Source organism: Salvelinus alpinus, chromosome 1 (assembly GCF_045679555.1).
Source record: "Salvelinus alpinus chromosome 1, SLU_Salpinus.1, whole genome shotgun sequence".
NCBI lineage: Eukaryota > Metazoa > Chordata > Actinopteri > Salmoniformes > Salmonidae > Salvelinus > Salvelinus alpinus.
Window position 1 is genome coordinate 81,531,749 of NC_092086.1, and position 19,784 is coordinate 81,551,532.

At 42.9% G+C, this 19,784-nt stretch overlaps 1 protein-coding gene across 2 annotated transcripts in view; it reads right to left on the reverse strand.

The window, feature by feature from the left end:
• The window catches only part of LOC139531557 (rab GTPase-binding effector protein 1-like), a 28,848-nt gene extending 11,247 nt beyond the window's left edge, over nt 1–17,601 (reverse strand). Inside the window, exons 1-8 of one of the 2 annotated variants that reach the window (XM_071328106.1) lie at nt 17,129–17,601; nt 15,186–15,314; nt 12,818–13,021; nt 12,275–12,438; nt 11,870–11,989; nt 11,448–11,583; nt 11,104–11,282; nt 7,154–7,261 (exon numbers count right to left, since the gene is read on the reverse strand). In XM_071328106.1, the coding sequence (XP_071184207.1) occupies nt 7,154–7,261; nt 11,104–11,282; nt 11,448–11,583; nt 11,870–11,989; nt 12,275–12,438; nt 12,818–13,021; nt 15,186–15,314; nt 17,129–17,333 (1,245 nt within the window). In that variant the 5' untranslated portion in view covers nt 17,334–17,601. The remainder of the gene's footprint in view (nt 1–7,153; nt 7,262–11,103; nt 11,283–11,447; nt 11,584–11,869; nt 11,990–12,274; nt 12,439–12,817; nt 13,022–15,185; nt 15,315–17,128) is intronic. The other variant, XM_071328116.1, reaches the window with a different exon arrangement.
• Nucleotides 17,602–19,784: the final 2,183 nt, after the last annotated feature.

The window sequence follows — 19,784 nt, forward strand, 5'->3', positions numbered from 1 at the left end:
TTCCGGAGACCTTCTCCCTTACCTCACCTCGCTCATCAACTCATCCTTGACCGCTGGCTACGTCCCTTCCGTCTTCAAGAGAGCGAGAGTTGCACCCCTTCTGAAAAAACCTACACTCGATCCCTCCGATGTCAACAACTACAGACCAGTATCCCTTCTTTCTTTTCTCTCCAAAACTCTTGAACGTGCCGTCCTTGGCCAGCTCTCCTGCTATCTCTCTCAGAATGACCTTCTTGATCCAAATCAGTCAGGTTTCAAGACTAGTCATTCAACTGAGACTGCTCTTCTCTGTGTCACGGAGGCGCTCCGCACTGCTAAAGCTAACTCTCTCTCCTCTGCTCTCATCCTTCTAGACCTATCGGCTGCCTTTGATACTGTGAACCATCAGATCCTCCTCTCCACCCTCTCCGAGCTGGGCATCTCCAGCGCGGCCCACGCTTGGATTGCGTCCTACCTGACAGGTCGCTCCTACCAGGTGGCGTGGCGAGAATCTGTCTCCGCACCACGTGCTCTCACCACTGGTGTCCCCCAGGGCTCTGTTCTAGGCCCTCTCCTATTCTCGCTATACACCAAGTCACTTGGCTCTGTCATATCCTCACATGGTCTCTCCTATCATTGCTATGCAGACGACACACAATTAATCTTCTCCTTTCCCCCCTCTGATAACCAGGTGGTGAATCGCATCTCTGCATGTCTGGCAGACATATCAGTGTGGATGACGGATCACCACCTCAAGCTGAACCTCGGCAAGACGGAGCTGCTCTTCCTCCCGGGGAAGGACTGCCCGTTCCATGATCTCGCCATCACGGTTGACAACTCCATTGTGTCCTCCTCCCAGAGTGCTAAGAACCTTGGCGTGATCCTGGACAACACCCTGTCGTTCTCAACTAACATCAAGGCGGTGACCCGTTCCTGTAGGTTCATGCTCTACAACATTCGCAGAGTACGACCCTGCCTCACGCAGGAAGCGGCGCAGGTCCTAATCCAGGCACTTGTCATCTCCCGTCTGGATTACTGCAACTCGCTGTTGGCTGGGCTCCCTGCCTGTGCCATTAAACCCCTACAACTCATCCAGAACGCCGCAGCCCGTCTGGTGTTCAACTTTCCCAAGTTCTCTCACGTCACCCCGCTCCTCCGCTCTCTCCACTGGCTTCCAGTTGAAGCTCGCATCCGCTACAAGACCATGGTGCTTGCCTACGGAGCTGTGAGGGGAACGGCACCTCCGTACCTTCAGGCTCTGATCAGGCCCTACACCCAAACAAGGGCACTGCGTTCATCCACCTCTGGCCTGCTCGCCTCCCTACCTCTGAGGAAGTACAGTTCCCGCTCAGCCCAGTCAAAACTGTTCGCTGCTCTGGCACCCCAATGGTGGAACAAACTCCCTCACGACGCCAGGTCAGCGGAGTCAATCACCACCTTCCGGAGACACCTGAAACCCCACCTCTTTAAGGAATACCTAGGATAGGATAAAGTAATCCTTCTAACCCCCCCCCCCTTAAAAGAGTTAGATGCACTATTGTAAAGTGGTTGTTCCACTGGATATCATAAGGTGAATGCACCAATTTGTAAGTCGCTCTGGATAAGAGCGTCTGCTAAATGACTTAAATGTAAATGTAAATGTAAATAAAGTGTGTATTTAATACATTTTCAAAATGTTCTAAAAACACCCGTTTTCGTTTTGTCACTATGGGGTATTGTGTGTAGCAGTGGCGCAGCAACCTAAGGCGCTGCATCTCAGTGCAAGATGCGTCACTATAGTACCTGGTTTGAATCCAGGCTGTATCACATCCGGTCATGATTGGGAGTCCCATAGGGAGGCGCACATTGGCCCAGCGTCGTCCGGGTTTGGCCGTCATTGTAAATAAGAATTTGATCTTAACTGACTTGCCTAGTTAAATAAAAGTTCAATTTAAAAAATATAAAATAGATTGATGAGGACAATTTTTTTTAAGGCTGTAACGTAACATGATGTGGAAAAAGTCAAGCGGTCTGAATATTTTCCAAATTTTAGTTACAGCCTTAAATTTTAGTTTTCAAATAAAGACAGCCTTGAACAATTAGCTTAAATAATAAACAGTTATATTTCTGAAATTGCATTAACGAATGAATGCGACTGTTTAGTCTTTGCTGTAATAAAGGCTTAGCAAAAAAACACTACAACAGACTCTCTGGTAACCTTATAATTTATTTATTGTTGTTTACATTGTTCCAAACAGTAAGAAAAATTATATTGTAATCTATACAGCACCTGTTGCTGGACAGTCAGAAAAATATATAGGCTATAGAACAAATAGAATTTGGGTTCCTAGGGTGGCTGTGTAAACACAGAAAGAGAGAAGTTGCTGTGAGAAGTTGCTGTGGGGATGTGCTGTGGTTGAGCGATGGCAAAACTGCAGTGTCAAGATTGGAAATGAAAGGTGCATTGTCAGCAGAGAACAGTGCTTTTAACATGCTTTAGACCAATTTCTTGAATACTTATGTCAGTGTCATAACAGGAATTCTCCAAGCCACTTAAGGAGATGGCATTTCAGACCACAATTGACCATGCTTGTCAGAGGATTAGGTGGAAAAAAAGTGAACATTCTACCTTCACAGAGAAGTCATTGTAAAGACGTGGAGTTAATATCCAGTCCTCTCTCTTTGTACGTCATCACGCAACAGACGTCAGAGTGTGCAACAGAACAACGTACTATCTACACTCGGTTTGTTGTTTTTATGAAATAGTTCATTAAATAGTTTTAAAAATCATAGCTCAAGTTTTTATTGCTACGGATTCCGCAACACGGTTAGCTTTCATGGCTGGGACCGCAAGTTTGTGTGCCGGATTACTGTTAACACTAGAACCGCCATAATCAAACGTCAATGGCCGCTGGCCTTTGTAAATAAAAAAATATCCCCCCCAAAAATCAATGTCCTTCACCTTCCCTGACTTTTCCTAAATGTTTGTATTTTACATTGTGATTTCAAAATTCTGACAAATGAGCAAACAGAAAAGTATTGAGCATTTTTCACACCTATTCCCAACTTAAAACGCCCAGACAATGCACAGTAGGATGTTAGTACCCCGCCAGGCACTAATGAGTCTCTCCCCCCTCACTGAATGAATGACAAATGGATGATAATTGCGCACCTTAACAATTGAATTTAAATAAGGCCTAACTGAATGATAAGGATGGTGAAGTGGTTGATTTAATTTAGAAAGACAGTGTAATGATGTGTGTGTTATGCCTATTTACCAGCAGCAAATAATTTGACCACATGACCTTGCAGGTTGATATTCTCTATTACCTTTTACTTTATGAAAATAAGCTGTTATGGGACTTTTAGTTACGTTAACTATTACTAATCACATTTATTGTAACGGAAACTAAAACATACTACATGTTGTAGTAGGCATTTAGAATAATGCAAAACATATCCTTGACTATCCGAGTTGATGAAGTTGATGAGCGAAGGGACACAAACGATGCCAGCCCACTGAATGAATGACCAATGGAATGGGATGGGACCAATGGAATGGGCGATACTCGTGCAAGTTACTTCACAATCAAATGTAAATTAGGCTTAACTGAATGATGAGGGCGAAGAGGTCAATTTAATTTAGAACAACAATAGTGTGATGAGTTTGTGTTATGCCCATTTATCATTATTGCCGCTTATGTTAATTTGACCGCGTGCCTTGCAGGTTGATACCAAATGTATTGTAAAGGAAACTAAAACATGCTACGTGTTGCAGTAGGCCTTTAGAATATTGCTAAACATATCTTTGATTCTATCCAAGTTGGTGAGCGGGAAACAAACAATGTGTAATCTGATGAGTGACAATATTATCATTTGTCAAATTGTACATGAAAAGATGGGTGCATTTTGTAATTGACAGACGCAGGGGGAAAAAATCATCACTTCATCAAATCGTCCTTCAGAGTCAGATGCAGGTAAAAGATTTGGATTTCTATATAGTATCAGAAAGAGCACATTCTGCCGTTTCTGACACTTAACTTTGTCAAATAATTCTCACAATTCAAGAGGTGCAAACATTTCCAAAATCCACTTCACGAAAATATACGTGCTGTCCATGCCTTCAGCACATGAAAACTTGCGAGGCCTCGTTGCTCTGGCTACTAAGCAAAAAACTAGTAACAAACTTAAAATAGCTTATTTTTGTCATCGATGAATGGGCGATAGAAACCAGATATCAGTTTCTAACGGTGATTGTAACTTCAATGAACTGAATGATGAGAATGAAGAGGGTGATTGAATTTATAACAGCGTAATGATGAAAAATTGTGGGCAGTCAATTTTATTATGAAAGGCTAGAAATTGCATATAATCTCCCCTCAGAGAGTCAAATCAGACACTGAGTACAACATACAACGTTCACAATGGCAAGCTGAACCAAATGGATGCACTGACAGCCTTGCAAATGTTGCAAACACACCAAGACAGTCGTGAAGAGGGCACGACAAATTCCCCCTCAAGAAACGATTTGGCATGGGTCCTCAGATCCTCAAAATGTTCTACAGCTGCAACAGCGAGAGCATCCTGACTGGTTGCATCACTGCCTGGTACGGCAATTGCTCGGCCTCTGACCGCAAGGCACTACAGAGGGTAGTGCGTACGGCCCAGTACATCACTGGGGCTAAGCTGCCTGCCATCCAGGACCTCTAGCCAGGCGGTGTCAGAGGAAGGCTCTAATAATTGTCAAAGACCCCAGCCATCCCAGTCATAGACTGTCTACTACCGCATGGCAAGCGGTACCGGAGCGCCAAGTCTAGGACAAAAAGGCTTCTCAACAGTTTTCCCCCCCAAGCCATAAGACTCCTGAACAGGTAATCAAATGGCTACCCAAACTATTTTCATTGTGTGCCCCCCTCCCCCCCCATCCCTCTTTTACACTGCTGCTACTCTGTTTATCATATATGCATAGTCACTTTAACTATACATTCATGTACATACTACCTCAATTGGGCCGACCAACCAGTGCCCCCGTACATTGGCTAACTGGGCTATCTGCATTGTGTCCCGCCACCCACCACCCCCTCTTTTACGCTACTGCTACTCTCTGTTTATCATGGGCATCTTGATGGTGAGAGATTTTGGCCTGCCTACAGTCTGTGGACAGACCAAGAGCCACTGACACCCAGGAGCCCGTGTCCATGACATCAACTCCCTCCTGCCCAAGGTTCTGGCCAACTTCTCCAATATTGACACCATCGTCAATCACATACACTACCAGTCAAAAGCTTGGACACACCTACTCATTCAAGGGTTTTTCTTTATTTTTACTATTTTCTACATTGTAGAATAATAGTGAAGACATTAAAACTATGAAATAGCACATTGTCCTGTTGAAAAACAAATGATAGTCCCACTAAACACAAACTAGATGGGATGGCGTATCGCTGCAGAATGCTGTGGTAGCATGCTGGTTAAGTGTGCCTTGAATTCTAAATAAATCACAGACAGCATCACCAGCAAAGCACCCCCACACCACCTCATCCATGCTTCACGGTGGGAACCACACATGCGGAGATCATCCATTCACCTACTATGCGTCTCACAAAGACACAGCGGTTGGAACCAAAAACCTCAAATTTGGATTCATCGGACCAAAGGACAGATGTCCACAATCTCTAATGTCCATTGCTTGTGTTTCTTGGCACAAGCAAGTCTCTTATTATTGGTATACTTTAGTAGTAGTTTCAATGCAGCAATTCGACCATGAAGGCCTGATTCACTCAGTCTCCTCTGAACCGTTGATGTTGAGATGTGTCTGTTATTTGAACTCTGAAGCATTTTTTTGGGGCTGCAATTTCTGAGGCTGGTAACTAATTAACTTATCCTCTGCAACAGAGGAAACTCTGGGTCTTCCTTTCCTGTGACGGTCCTCATGAGAGCTAGTTTCATCATAGCGCTTGATGTTTTTTTGCGACTGCACTTGAAGATACTTTCAAAGTTCTTGAAATTTTCCGTATTGACTGACATTCATGTCTTAAAGTAATAATGGACTGTTGTTTCTCTTTGCTTATTTGAGCTGTTCTTGCCATAATATTTACCAAATAGGGCTATCTGTATACCACCCCTACCTTGTCACAACACAACAGATTGGCTCAAACGTATTAAGGAAAGAAATTCCACAAATTAACTTTTACGAAGGCACACCCCACTTTTGATAAAATTAAACTGATTCCAGGTGACTACTTCATGTAGGTGTACCAAAACATTCACGGGCTATTTTATCAAAAGTTTTAGAGAATTTGGCAGTACGTCCAACCGGCCTCACAACCACAGACCGCGTGTATGGTGTTATGTAGGCGAGCGGTTTGCGGATGTCAACATTGTGAACAGAGTGCCCCATGGTGGCGGTGGGGTTATAGTATGAGCAAGCATAAACTACAGACAACGAACACAATTGCATTTTATTGATGGCAATTTGAATGCACAGAGATACCGTGACGAGATCCTGAGGCCCATTGTCGTGGCATTCATCCGCTGCCATCACCTCATGTTTTACCATGATTATGCACAGCCCCATGTCGCAAGGATCTGTATACAATTCCTGAAAGCTGAAAATGTCCCAGTTCTTCCATGGCCTGCATACTCACCAGACATGTCACATATTGAGCATGTGTAGGATGCTCTAGATCGACGTGTATGACAGCGTGTTCCAGTTCCCGCAACTTCGCACAGCCATTGAAGAGGAGTGGGACAACATTCCACAGGCCACAATCAACAGCCTAATCAACTCTATGCAAAGGAGATGTGTCGCGCTGCATGAGGCAAATCGTGGTCACACCAGATACATATTTTTTAAAGCTATCCACCTGTGACCAAGAGATGCATATCTATAATCCCAGTCATGTGAAATCCATAGATGAAATTGATTTCCTTATATGAACTGTAACTCAGTAAAATCTTTGAAATTGTTGCGTTTACATTTCTGTTCAGTATACCATTTTCTAGCCCGTCTCTACTTTTATCCAATGTAAAAAACACAATTTAAAATTTTGCTGCATAGGACGGAATCCAGGTGGTGGGTCACATATACAATATGAACTCAAGAGAATGTTTTATGGAGCGGTTGACCTCAGAGGATTGTGTGTGTCTGGGGTAATGTGCTCTCGGTAAGGTGTTGGTGACGTCATATCCCTACCTCTTCAATACTGAGCCCAAGAAATGAGTCTTCTAAATGTTCGGTTTCTGTCCCGTCCTCCTCGTTTTGCTCCTTAGCCTGGATGATCCTTTCATTATCATCCTCCTCCTGGGTGGAAGCAAACACAATGTCAATAAATGGTCTGAGCATGTAAATACAATTTGTAAACAATGTTACACTTTGACAGAGTATTTCTACCTTATCAACTGACTTGCATTCCCATAAGCGCACATGCATACACACTATCCTGTTGATAAATGTCGGTACACTGTCAAGCTGACACAGGATTTACTCTATTTCTCATGTACCGTCTGATTCACCCTTGCACGGTCAAACACACCCCCACACACACACCACTCTGACTCTGGGTGTGAGTTAAACCTGGGATGATAAACCGAAAATGACATACAACATTGCCTTCCTCTTACTGAAGAATTTATCGTACATCTGAAAAGACACAGCATTCTGGGAGTATATCATTTATTTCTTACCTCTTAATATGGAGTTCATGGCACTGTGACAGAAGTCCGTCACAGGCCGCGGGCAGCATTTGATACACTAACACACACACACACATTCATCATGCCTCCCTGCTCCGTTATCAGCTACGTTAATAATGTGGGTCGACACAAGTTAACGTCCCTATCTTAGTAGATACATTTCACACTTACCTCCCGTCAGTAACCGGTTATGGTATAAAGAATATACAGATAAGCATTCAAGTTTAATGTAAGCAATGTTCATTATACTTATCAATGTTATGGATGAGCACGTTGTTTGTTTGGTTCTGTTCCTCTCTCCATCACTGTAGCTTCCGGGTATGCTGGATAAGGACCCGAGCTAAGGGAATCGGGCTGACTTTGTAGTGCGAATGGCTCGTTAATGTAAATGGGCATATTAAAAAGACACCATGTCAGTAGTGATATGATTTTGTAAATGTTATATTGGGATATTGTTTCATAAAAAATGTGTTGCAATGTATATACTTTAGTATGTTTAGTTGAATGGAAAATGTAGGTTTGAATAGGTAATTGCTAAATTAATTAGTGTTACTTGTTCTGATGGGAGGGGCTACCCCTACAAAAAGGAGCCTCTCTTTCAGTTCATGGAGGAAGGCATTTTGGATTGAGCTGTGGACGGGGCAGCATTGTTTTAAGCTGTCCCCATCAGGTATACTTTTGATGGCAGTACTGTTTTTCTTCCGGAATCACTATGTAAATAAACACCCTTGCACAGAAGAACTTTTGCGGCTCCGCCATCTTTTTATTTTGATTTCGGTTTTCCAGTTTAGCCTTGTGCTCATCCATAACATCGATAAGTATAATGAACATTGCTTATATTAAACATGAATGCTTATCTGTATACTCTTTATACCATAACCAGTTACTGACGGGAGGTAAGTGTGAAATGTATGTACTAAGATAGGGACGTTAACTTGTGTGTCGACCCACATTATTAACGTAGCTGATAACGGAGCAGGGAGGCGTGATGAATGTGTGTTAGTGTACCAAATGCTGCCCGCAGCCAATGACGGACTTCTCACAGGCACCAATTTACAACCAGAGTAGGCTGTAGTATGCTTTTGATGGGCCAGTGGAACAGAGACAAGCGCGCCATTTGCAGTGAATAGGACTACATCAATCTAATTTATTAAAAAATCCCCTGCATCAGTAGTTGTCACAAAGTGCTTACACAGAAACCCAGCGTAAAACCCCAAAGAGCAAGCAATGCAGAAGCATGGTGGCTAGGAAAAACGACCTACATCAAGTAGCCTAGGTCTAGCGCTGGAAAGTTGTTGTAGGACATGAGTCTACATTTACTGATAAATCAATCAATATAGCAGCAATATTGGATTCAGAGTTAGCAATCTAGCTAAGTGTTTTGAGGTGGGGATTAATATACAGTGGCAAGAAAAAGTATGAACCCTTTGGAATTACATGGATTTCTGCATAAATTTGTCATAAAATTTGTCACAACAATACAGTGTGCTTACAATAATTTGTGTGTTAGTTTATTTGTGTCTATATTGAATACATCATTTAAACATTCAGTGTTTAAACATTCACACAAACGTATGTTAACCCCTAGGCTAATAACTTTTCCAAAAGCTAATTGGGGTCAGCTAACCTGGAGTCCAATCAATGAGACGAGATTGGAGATGTTGGTTAGAGCTGCCCTGCCCTATAAAACACTCACAAAATTTGAATTTGCTATTCACAAGAAGCATTGCCTGATGTGAACCATGCCTCAAACAAAAGAGATCTCAGAAGACCTAAGATTAAGAATTGTTGATTTGTATAAAGCTGGAAAGGGTTACAAAAATATATCTAAAAGCCTTGATGTTCATCAGTAAGACATATTGTCTATAAATGGAGAAAGTTCAGCACTGTTGCTACTCTCTCTAGGAGTGGCTGTCCTGCAAAGATGACTGCAAGAGCACAGCGGAGAATGCTCAATGAGGTTAAGAAGAATCCTAGCGTGTCAGCTAGACTTACAGAAATGTATGAAACATGCTAACATCTCTGACAAGTCTACGATACGTAAAACACTAAACAAGAATGGTGTTTATGGGAGGACACCACTGCTGTCCAAAAAAAAAAACTTTGTTGCATGTCTGAAGTTAGCAAAAGAGCACTTGGATGTTCCACAGCGCTACTGGCAAAATATTCTGTGGACAGATTAAACTAAAGTTGAATTGTTTGGAAGGAACACATAATACTATGTGTGGAGAAAAAAAAGGCACAGCACACCAACATCAAAACCAACTGTAAAGTATGGTGGAGGGAGCATCATGGTTGGGGCTGCTTTAGGGCATGAACAGCTTGCTATCATTGACGGAAAATGAATTCCCAAGTTTATCAAGACATTTTGCAGGAGAACGTAAGGCTATCTGTCCGCCAATTGAAGCACAACAGAAGTTGGGTGACGCAACAGGACAACAACCCAAAACACAGAAGTAAATCAACAACAGAATGGCTTCAACTGAAGAAAATACGCTTTCTGGAGTGGCCCAGTCAGAGTCCTGACCTCAACCCAATTTAAAATGCTGTATCATGACCTTGAGCAGTTCACACCAGACATCCTAAGAATACTGCTCAACTGGAACAGTTTTGTAAAGAGGAATGGTCCAAAATTCCTCCTTACCGTTTGGTTGAGTATATTGCTGCCTAAGGTGGGTAACCAGTTATTAAATCCAAGGGTTCACATACTTTTTCCACCCTACACTGTGAATGTTTACACAGTATGTTCAATAAAGACATAGTTTATTAGTTTAAGCACACTGTGTAAATATTGTGGTGACTTAGAGGAAGATCAGATCAAATTTTATAACCAATTTATGTAGAAATCCAGGTAATTCCAACAGGTTCACATACTTTTTCTTGCCACTGTAGCTTATTTTATTTAACCTAGTTAAGTCCATTAAGAACAAATTATTATTTACAATGATGGCTTACCCCGGACGACGCTAGGCCAATTGTGTGCCGCCTTATGGGACTCCCAATTATGGCAGGATGTGATACAGCCTGGATTCAAACCAGGGACTGTAGTGATGCCTCTGGCACTGAGATGCAGTGCCTTAGACCGCTGCGCCACTCGGAAGCAAGATGTCAGCAAATTCTCGGAAGATCCAAAAATAAATCTGATATTTCTGGATTTTAATTTGGCCAGGTTGCCCATCAAAATGTAAAATCATGCATTTCCTGGATATGTTAGATGAAATAGCTTACTTTTTAACATAGGCAACCATCTTAGTTCTTACTTGGCACTGAAAGCATTTTGTCTAGAGCCCTGCCACCAATGTAAAGTAACTGTCCATTAAGACATTTTGTTTTATCGTTGTATTTGTAATCAAGCAAAATAGTTATTCATCACAATATGACTAAGTCCATATCACCCAGCTCTAGCACTTCTGTAAAACAATTATTGTACTTTATCGTTAGTGTGCGTACCTGGTCCCTCTTCTTGATCTCCTCCACCTGGCGGAGCTGCTCGGAGGAGAGCACGTTCTCGATCCTCTGCATGTCCCTCATCAGCAGCCTCTGGGACTCCAGGAACTGGTCGTTGGCCCGCTGCCACGTGTGCTTCAGCTGGTTGTGCTGCTGCCGCTCCAGCTCCAGCAGGTGACAAACTAAGAAAATATGGCATTTAGAGAGAGAGGGTGAAGGATCGAGAGGGAGAGAAGTGGAGGTAAAGAGAAAGAATACTGTGCTGTACTCTTGTATTGAAGTCTCTCACATCTCTTTTCCTAAAGTTTGACAGCATGAGTTTGAATAAAGCTTTACAAGCGAGTCACCTTCATGGAGCTCTTTACGTAGTTTCTCTGCATCCTCCTGAAGGACAGACTTCTGAGTGTTGAGCACCGCCACGTACATCTCCAGGTCTGTGCGGCAGGATTTCTCTGCTTCCAGGACATGATTGAGCTCCTTTACCTACAGAATAAAAATTTGTCATCTAACTCAGATGACATATTTCAACTGTAAGCCATTTTAAGACATTTCCCCCCCCTCTGTATCACTTCAGACAGTTTTCCTTGTAAATGTCATAAATAATCAACACAAAAACATGTTTCTTTGCAAAGGATATAACCCATACCTCAATTGACATTTTGGATGGATAACATTGTTTTGTTAATAAAATTAGCATCATGGAGTTTTTGTATTGTAAAAGTCTAACTTCCACAGCATCCATTTTCCTTTCCAGTCCCCGTTGACTAACCTTTGAGGCTTCCAGCTCCTTTACCCTGTCCTCTGCCATTGTCAGCTTGCCTTTCAGAGCTGCTATCTCCTGCTCCATGGGCATCACCACCGACCGCAGCTTCTCTGCATCTTCCTGAGCCTTGGGGGGGAAAAAAGCCATTCAAATCAAGTCCAACTCTATTGACCTTGAATCAAAACAGACAAATAAGTCGAATCTAAAACAAAAGTGCTCCATTCCATTTAAATTCAGTCAATTCAGGAAGTAATCTAAAATTCTAATTCTCGTCAACGCTTCTCTATAAGAAAATTGATTTGGAATTGGTATTTGTTTCCTTCCTGAATTGAAATGGAATTGACCCCAACCCTGACAAAAGGATACATGTACTCTGATGACCCCCCCACCCCAGGTGTGAAACCAGCCTACCTTTTTCATGTCGTTCTCCAAGTTCTCTTCCTCCTGGCCACCCTCTGAGAGGCGGTGTCTCAGCTCGCCCATCTCCCTCTCCACTGCCTCCCTGTACTGGTTCCATTGAGCACGCTCCTGCTCCAGGCGCTGGTGGAACTGCACCTCGTACTCACGCACTGTGTCTGAGGGGAGGGGGGAGGTGAGCATTGACTGGTACTGTGTTGTAACTGATCCTGAGTGTAAAGCGTAGCAGTTAATTTGCAATCAGGCTCATCAATGCTTAACTATTCAACTCAATACACTTTATTTAGCCACAGGGACAGAATTGTAATCCTATTCTATTTTAATGTCTGCGTGTCAAGCTAAGATGATACATCATCAGGGCTGTAACAGAAGCATGGCAATGACATGGAATTAATGACTGCCTTTTATGAAGGCCTAGACTAGACTAAATGTTACATGGGTTACAGCTTTTCTGAAAGCCTTCCAACAGTGTCACCAACTAGATACTGAATGGCAAAATGAGAGCCAGAGGAGGCAAAGTAGAGTTAGCCTAGCTACCTTTCATGATGGCCTGTAGGGAGGCCACCTCCTCCTGCCACTGTCTCTTGACCTGGTCAACGGCCTCCTGCTTGGTGCTCTCTGACACAGTGGCCACTGCCTTGATGTTCTCCATGTCTGCCTGGGCCTGTTCCAGCTGGGCCTGGACACGACTCAGCTCCGACTGGGCCCCCTCCAGAGACGCTGCCTGGCTCTTCAGCTCCTCTGGGGAAGAAAATAGAGGAACTGAGGAAAATACAAGAGTCACATTACCATGATAAGGCCGGATATGTTCCAGGAGACCAGGGTCCGGGCGCCGAAGACGTGGATGTCGATTAAGGCAACCCGCCGCACCTCTCTGATTCAGAGGGGTTGAGTTAAATACGGAAGACATTTCAGTTGTACAACTGACTAGGTATCCCCCTTTCCCTCTCCCATATTCATGACGCTTACAATTAGTTGGGAGTTTACAATTAGCAAAATGGCATGATAGTCAACATCCCTAGTTCAATGTTCAAACGTTTTAAAAAATTGTTTAAAAAAAAATTAAGTGACGTGAATTCACAATTCAGATATGGTCCTGCATATGACCGCTAGGGGGAAATACAGTTCAATTTACCACAGTTCTGACTACCTACCAAATAGCGCTCACCTCCATTGCAAAGGCCGTGGGGATGGCAGTCCAAGAAGGAGAGTGTGGCTAAGATGCACGTCTCTCTCCAACCAAGTGGTGCACATTCATTGTTTCATAACACGTGAATTGTTTGCGTTTGATTGTTAGTGTCTATCAATTTTCCATTACATACTGTATATCACCAGTAGTACATTTACCATTAATTCCTATCATTTCTATTAGACAATGTGTTTCGTTACAGTAATTTCTGTTAATGCATTCAATATATTATTATTCGTCATTTACCATTCTCATTGTCAGAGTTGACACGTAGTTTGCAGAATGCACAACCTATGCTACACTTGTGAGAAACACGTTTTGGGTTATTTCATTCCATTTACGAGCTGTCAATTTAGTTACTGTCTTTTGTTTGGAGCGCTCGCTCCTGTCAATGTTGAATAAGGACATGCACCTGATTACGCATAGAAGTAGGCCTATAGGCTACCTGGCCTGCTAGCAAATGTAGGCATATAAATGTTCTCATTAGGGGATCTGAAAGTATTTCTGATTGGCTTAACGCACCATGACTAATGAGCTGTGGACCTTCTCAAAGTAATGCTTTCTTCTCCTCAAACAGCAAGAAAGCAAAGTCTATTTTTACATCCATTGAGAATGACAATATTTATTCAATGTATTTGAAAAATCTTTCGATAACCACTCCGCGAGAAAGGAAAAAATGTCATGCTCTGATCCAGTGGAAACTTATCCCTTGAGCAAATAGCCTACAGCTGTGTCGGTCCCAAGCTCACTGAAGCTGGAAATTCTGAGGGCCCAGAATATGTTATACAATGTTCCAAGTTTGTTAGCACAAGCTTCAGGCCAGACCCAAGTTGATATAATGTTTCAAGTTTGTTGCAGACAGGCCATGCGTAGCCAATGTGATTTATAGGATTATTTTATTAAAATCTGAATATTTTCTACCTGCAGGCTGCAATGTTTTTATTTGTTGGCTTTATGTAGGCTATTTTTAAATAGTTGGCAATGGCAATAGAAGTTACTTTTTAGGTTTGTATCATTTTAATTTGGATAGAATTTTGATTAACCACATGACAATGATTGAGATACAGTACCTAAACTTTATTAAAATGAAATTAAACTGTTCCACAAAAATGTGCATATGAAAACCATAATGGCACGCAGATCAGTAGAAATTGTAAGATAAATTGGCATTCCACATGAGAAAGGTTGCCGACTCCTCGTGTAGCCTACTACCTCCTCGTGTAGTCTACTACCTCCTCGTGTAGCCTACTACCTCCTCGTGTAGCCTACTACCTCCTCGTGTAGCCTACTACCTCCTCGTGTAGCCTACTACCTCCTCGTGTAGCCTACTACCTCCTCGTGTAGCCTACTACCTCCTCGTGTAGCCTACTACCTCCTCGTGTAGCCTACTACCAGCAACTTCAGGAGAGCAGAATCTGCTGATAGCCAGCAGGAGCGGGAGGTGGAAGGTTGGGTCAGGTTAAGTATTTTTTTCTTCTTCCTTCTACCGCAGATGTGGAAGGGAGATATCAGTGGATGCAGTGGATTGAGAAGCAACCCATGCAAAAAAAATATCTCTAGCTTAAAAAGACAAATTTTGATGGGGATGTTTTTATTATGTTAATTAGACTTCTGCAGGGAAACGGAAATTGTAGGCCAAGGGGTGTTTCGATTAAGGATTTTTTCTAAACGTTAATGATCCCTAATTCGGGTCACACCCCTACATTGAACAGTCACCTTCTTTGGACATGTAGAGCTCTTTGAACTTGGCCCGTTTCTGGTTGAACTCAGACTCCAGTTGTTGTTTGAGCTTGGAGAACTCTGCTCTCTCCTGCTCCAGGGCTGCCATTCGCTGCTGGAGCACCACTAAGGAAGAGGACAAAACAAGAACACTAAAGAAACTTCCAGAAATAAAAAAGGTATTTCTCTTTACAACCAGCAGCCTGAAAGAGGGGATGTTATTTATTAAGGGGGAATCTGGTCTAAAAAAAGTATTGTCCAGGCAGGACTGAGTGGGAGGGTAATTTGGTCTTCACTTCAACAATCACTGTTGGTGTTGTTTATAGCATACAATAAATGGAGGTCTAACTGGTGGACAAAGAGCAAATCAATCTCACTAATTGTAGCCAATCAAAATGGACGACACCTGTGCAGTACAAAATACAAAGCAGCATTCTAGGGGCAAGATCTATTAATCACTGTGTTAGCATACTGACAGTGTCAGCAAAAGGTTTGACCAGAAAGACACGCAAACTAAACAAAGATCTATGACATGAGCCTACCAAAGAACAAACTCTGGAGGTTTTCCAAGTTGTTCAGAGATTCAAGTTTATACATATAAAACAGAATGAGGTGCCTGAAAAGTAACCAATCCAAATATCATTCCTGGTGTCCAACATAATGGTTATATAGCCTACGTCTTAGAGTCCATTTCCAGCGCAGAAAGTACACTAGCTGCAAGTTCCAATCGTTGATGATTTGGGGCTTTAGGCCTACTTGAGGTAAAGGCCCATCTGTCCACTAGCTTTAGGCTACATACTGTACAGTTTTTCCCCATTCTTAATAATGCATAGCCTAACTCACTACTCAAAAAGACAACAGACCAATCTCAGTCGTTATGGAGAGCATAAACGTAGGTTTCCTAATAAATCAGTATGACTTGGAAAGTTTGCTTGCAATCAAATGCATATATAAAGCAGTAGATGCCTGAATGTTGAATAAAATTGCATTTGAACTTAAATCTACCGATTGTCTGTGCGGTTGGTCCTTCAGTGGGTTGGAATTTTAGACCAAATATCTACAGTAAAGTATTATTTATCAGACTTTTTAGAGCGTCGGTACTGCCGTTTAAATCACAGGGCACATGCGCAAATCCATGTAAACACCGGTATTGTCATGACACATTTCATTATCGCCATTACCAGATTTGGTGTAGCTAGTTGGAGAAAAATAATCCTTTCAATTCAATCATAGGCTCAATGTATAAAGACATGTTGGCTTAAAATTTCTGTGGAGTGTGGCTAACGTTACTAGCTTGCTAGTAAACTAAACTAGTCTGGAGCAAAACGTCAGACATTGGCCCGTCCCCTGGCCCGTCCCCAAGCTAACGTTACCTGTAACGTTATAACTTTAGGGCTAGACGCTACATTTTGCAAACAAACCAGAGCGGAGGATGGAGAACTAAATGACTGAATATTCATGCGTCAATAAAAACTGTTCTCGAAAACGTTTGCTACATGTACAAATATAACCACCACTATCAAATTTCCACTCCGTCGAATAACTCGCATACACTGTCAAGCGCTGCAAAACAACAATGACAGCTAGCTAGCTAACGTAGTTAGTCGAACTGTGTTGATGCTATCTAGTTAAGCGTCGTCTGTAGCTAAAATAGATCCAGCCAGATGGGTCAGCAATCATACGCCATTCTTATCGCGCAAAAATGTAACGATGCATGTATTTTCTAACAAAGTATGCACATCTAGTTTGGTGCCCGTGAAGCTCGCTATGTATAATATACATCCATTGAGAAACGTGAAATAATGGCCAAGTATAGGTAAGGTTGGTGACATGTCGGGTGATGGTGCTAGCTAAACCGAAGATTCACAGGCCGCTTATTGTATCTGGATTAGCTCGAAACGTCAACACATCATATACTTCCAAAAAAGAACTAGCTTTACCGTCGTGCTGGGGCTGCCGGGCGGATTCCGTGGCCTGTTCGGCCATGGTTTCCAGGGAGGTGGAAATGCTATAACCAGCTTGGTGTGGGAGAAAACTAGATAGAAGTGTCCAAGAAAACAGGCTGCCTCCTACATGGAAGGCAACATAATTGGAGAAACAGCTCTTTTTCTTCTTCGGCGTTTGGCATACAACGTTATGGTGCATTACTGCCACCTACTGCACTGCAGTGTGTGCCAGCGACAGGGTGAAACTAAATCCTACCTGCCAGCCCTGTTTCTCTTTAAAAAAATATTTGCGACTGTATCTAATGACGTTCTACTCAATATACTCTTTTCAACATACTCAATATATAATTTACTGTATCTCCTTCTCCCTTATACTAGATCTCAGCCTGTCTCTTTCCCTCTCATACTGCCCACACGGTATAAATACATGCCCCACTGTCTCTGTTTCCTTGCAATAATCACATTCCTGTTGGATGCTTTCCTATCCCATTTAAAGTCTTATTCATTTTACATTTACAATATAGTATTTAGCAGACACTCTTATCCAGAGCGACTTACAGTTAGTGCATTCATCTTAAGATAACTCGGTGGGACAACCACATATCACAGGCATAGAATGTTTAAAAAAATCCTCAGTAACATAGCTATCAGTAGAGTCAGAGCTAGAATGGGGGGGTTATTTATTTTCGAGGTGATGAGGATTATTTAAGATATTGTTTGAAGAGGTAGGGTTCATTTCTATTATTATTTAATTTTTTAAGGAGATTAGGATTATTTAAGATATTGTTTGAAGAGGTAGGGTTAATTTTTATTCTTTATTTTCAAGGTGATGAGGACGATTATTTAAGATACTGTTTGAAGAGGTATGTTTTCGGAAGATGGGCAGGGATTCTGCTGTCCTAGCTTCAGGTGGAAGCTGGCTCCACCATTGGGGTGCCAGTACAGTAAAGAGTTGGGACTGGGCTGAGCGGGAGCTGCCCTCCTGTAGGGGTGGGAGGGCCAAGAGACCTGAGGTGGCAGAACAGAGTGCTCAGGTTTGGGTGTAGGGTTTGAGCATAGCCTGAAGGTAGGGAGGGGCAGTTCCTCTTGCTGTTCCATAGGTAAGCACCATGGTCTTGTAGTGGATGCGAGCTTCGACTGGAAGCTTTGCAACCACCACGACAACCAGGTGTTCACGGACTATGAGAGAAAACATAGTTAAACGCCCCAATAGGTCCACAGAAGACGCAATCGCAACCACACTGCACACTGCCCTAACCCATCTGGACAAGAGGAATACCTATGTGAGAATGCTGTTCATCGACTACAGCTCAGCATTTAACACCATAGTACCCTCCAAACTCGTCATCAAGCTCGAGACCCTGGGTCTCGACCCCGCCCTGTGCAACTGGGTACTGGACTTCCTGACAGGCCGCCCCCAGGTGGTGAGTGTAGGTAACAACATCTCCACCCCGCTGATCCTCAACACTGGGGCCACACAAGGGTGCGTTCTGAGCCCTCTCCTGTACTCCCTGTTCACCCACGACTGCGTGGCCATGCACGCCTCCAACTCAATCATCAAGTTTGCAGACGACACTACAGTGGTAGGCTTGATTACCAACAACGACGAGACGGCCTACAGGGAGGAGGTGAGGGCCCTCGGAGGAGGTACATATTACCTCAACTAACCAGTGCCCCCGCACATTGCCTTGCTTGTTATTTTATTGCTGCAGTTTCATTATTTGTTACTTCTATTTTCTATTTTTTACTTATAAAGCATTGTTGGTTAAGGGCTTGTAAGTAAGCATTTCACTGTAAGGTCTGCACCTGTTGTATTCGGCGCATGTGACAAATAACATTTGATTTGACATCCTAACTTGACTTTGTTGGGTAAAGACATCAAAACAGCAGGACAGACAGTCTTCTCTGTTTCATCACGCGCTCCATCGGGTCTAAATCGCATCAAACATTTCGTCCTCCTCAACACTTAACGCCACTCCAGTGATCACTCCCTGCTCTGGAAAACAAAGCAAGTCCCGAAGTATGTGGTGCAGAGCGCCGGTTCCAACTGGATGGAAGATACACAAAAAAATCATCACAAGTCCACTTCAAGTTACTCTCACGATTCAACAGTGCCCAACCTCTTTTCCATCCAACCTGACTCCACATATGGATCAGCCATACGGCAAGGATCCATTCTGTCCAAAAAATCTACGCCCACTGGGTCAGAACCATCTTTGTCATAATCTGGACAAGGTCCTAACTCGTGGTCTTCAGTGCACCTGCCACTGCAGGTAATTCATCCTCACTCTCGTTAGGTTCAATTTCTGACCTACAGGAGTAGGTTTTTTGCCAATTTTCCTCACCACACCACTTCTTTCCTTCCTTTCCTTTTCCCTCACTGTCCATTTCCACATCTCCACGCTCTTTCCGCTCCTTCATCCTCTGTAATAGCAAACTGTTCAAATGGTTCTTGTATCTTGAATTTGCCGCCATGTCATGTCGACTCACAAAGCTCTACCAGCCTCCAGACAACATTTCACAATGTGGGGAAACAGCTCACTACGCATGTGTGAACACTAATGGAACATAACGGAGGAGTTGCATGATAATGGTAACGATGATGATAGTAGCTTAACTGGGATCTACACTGGGTGTACATATGTCAGTA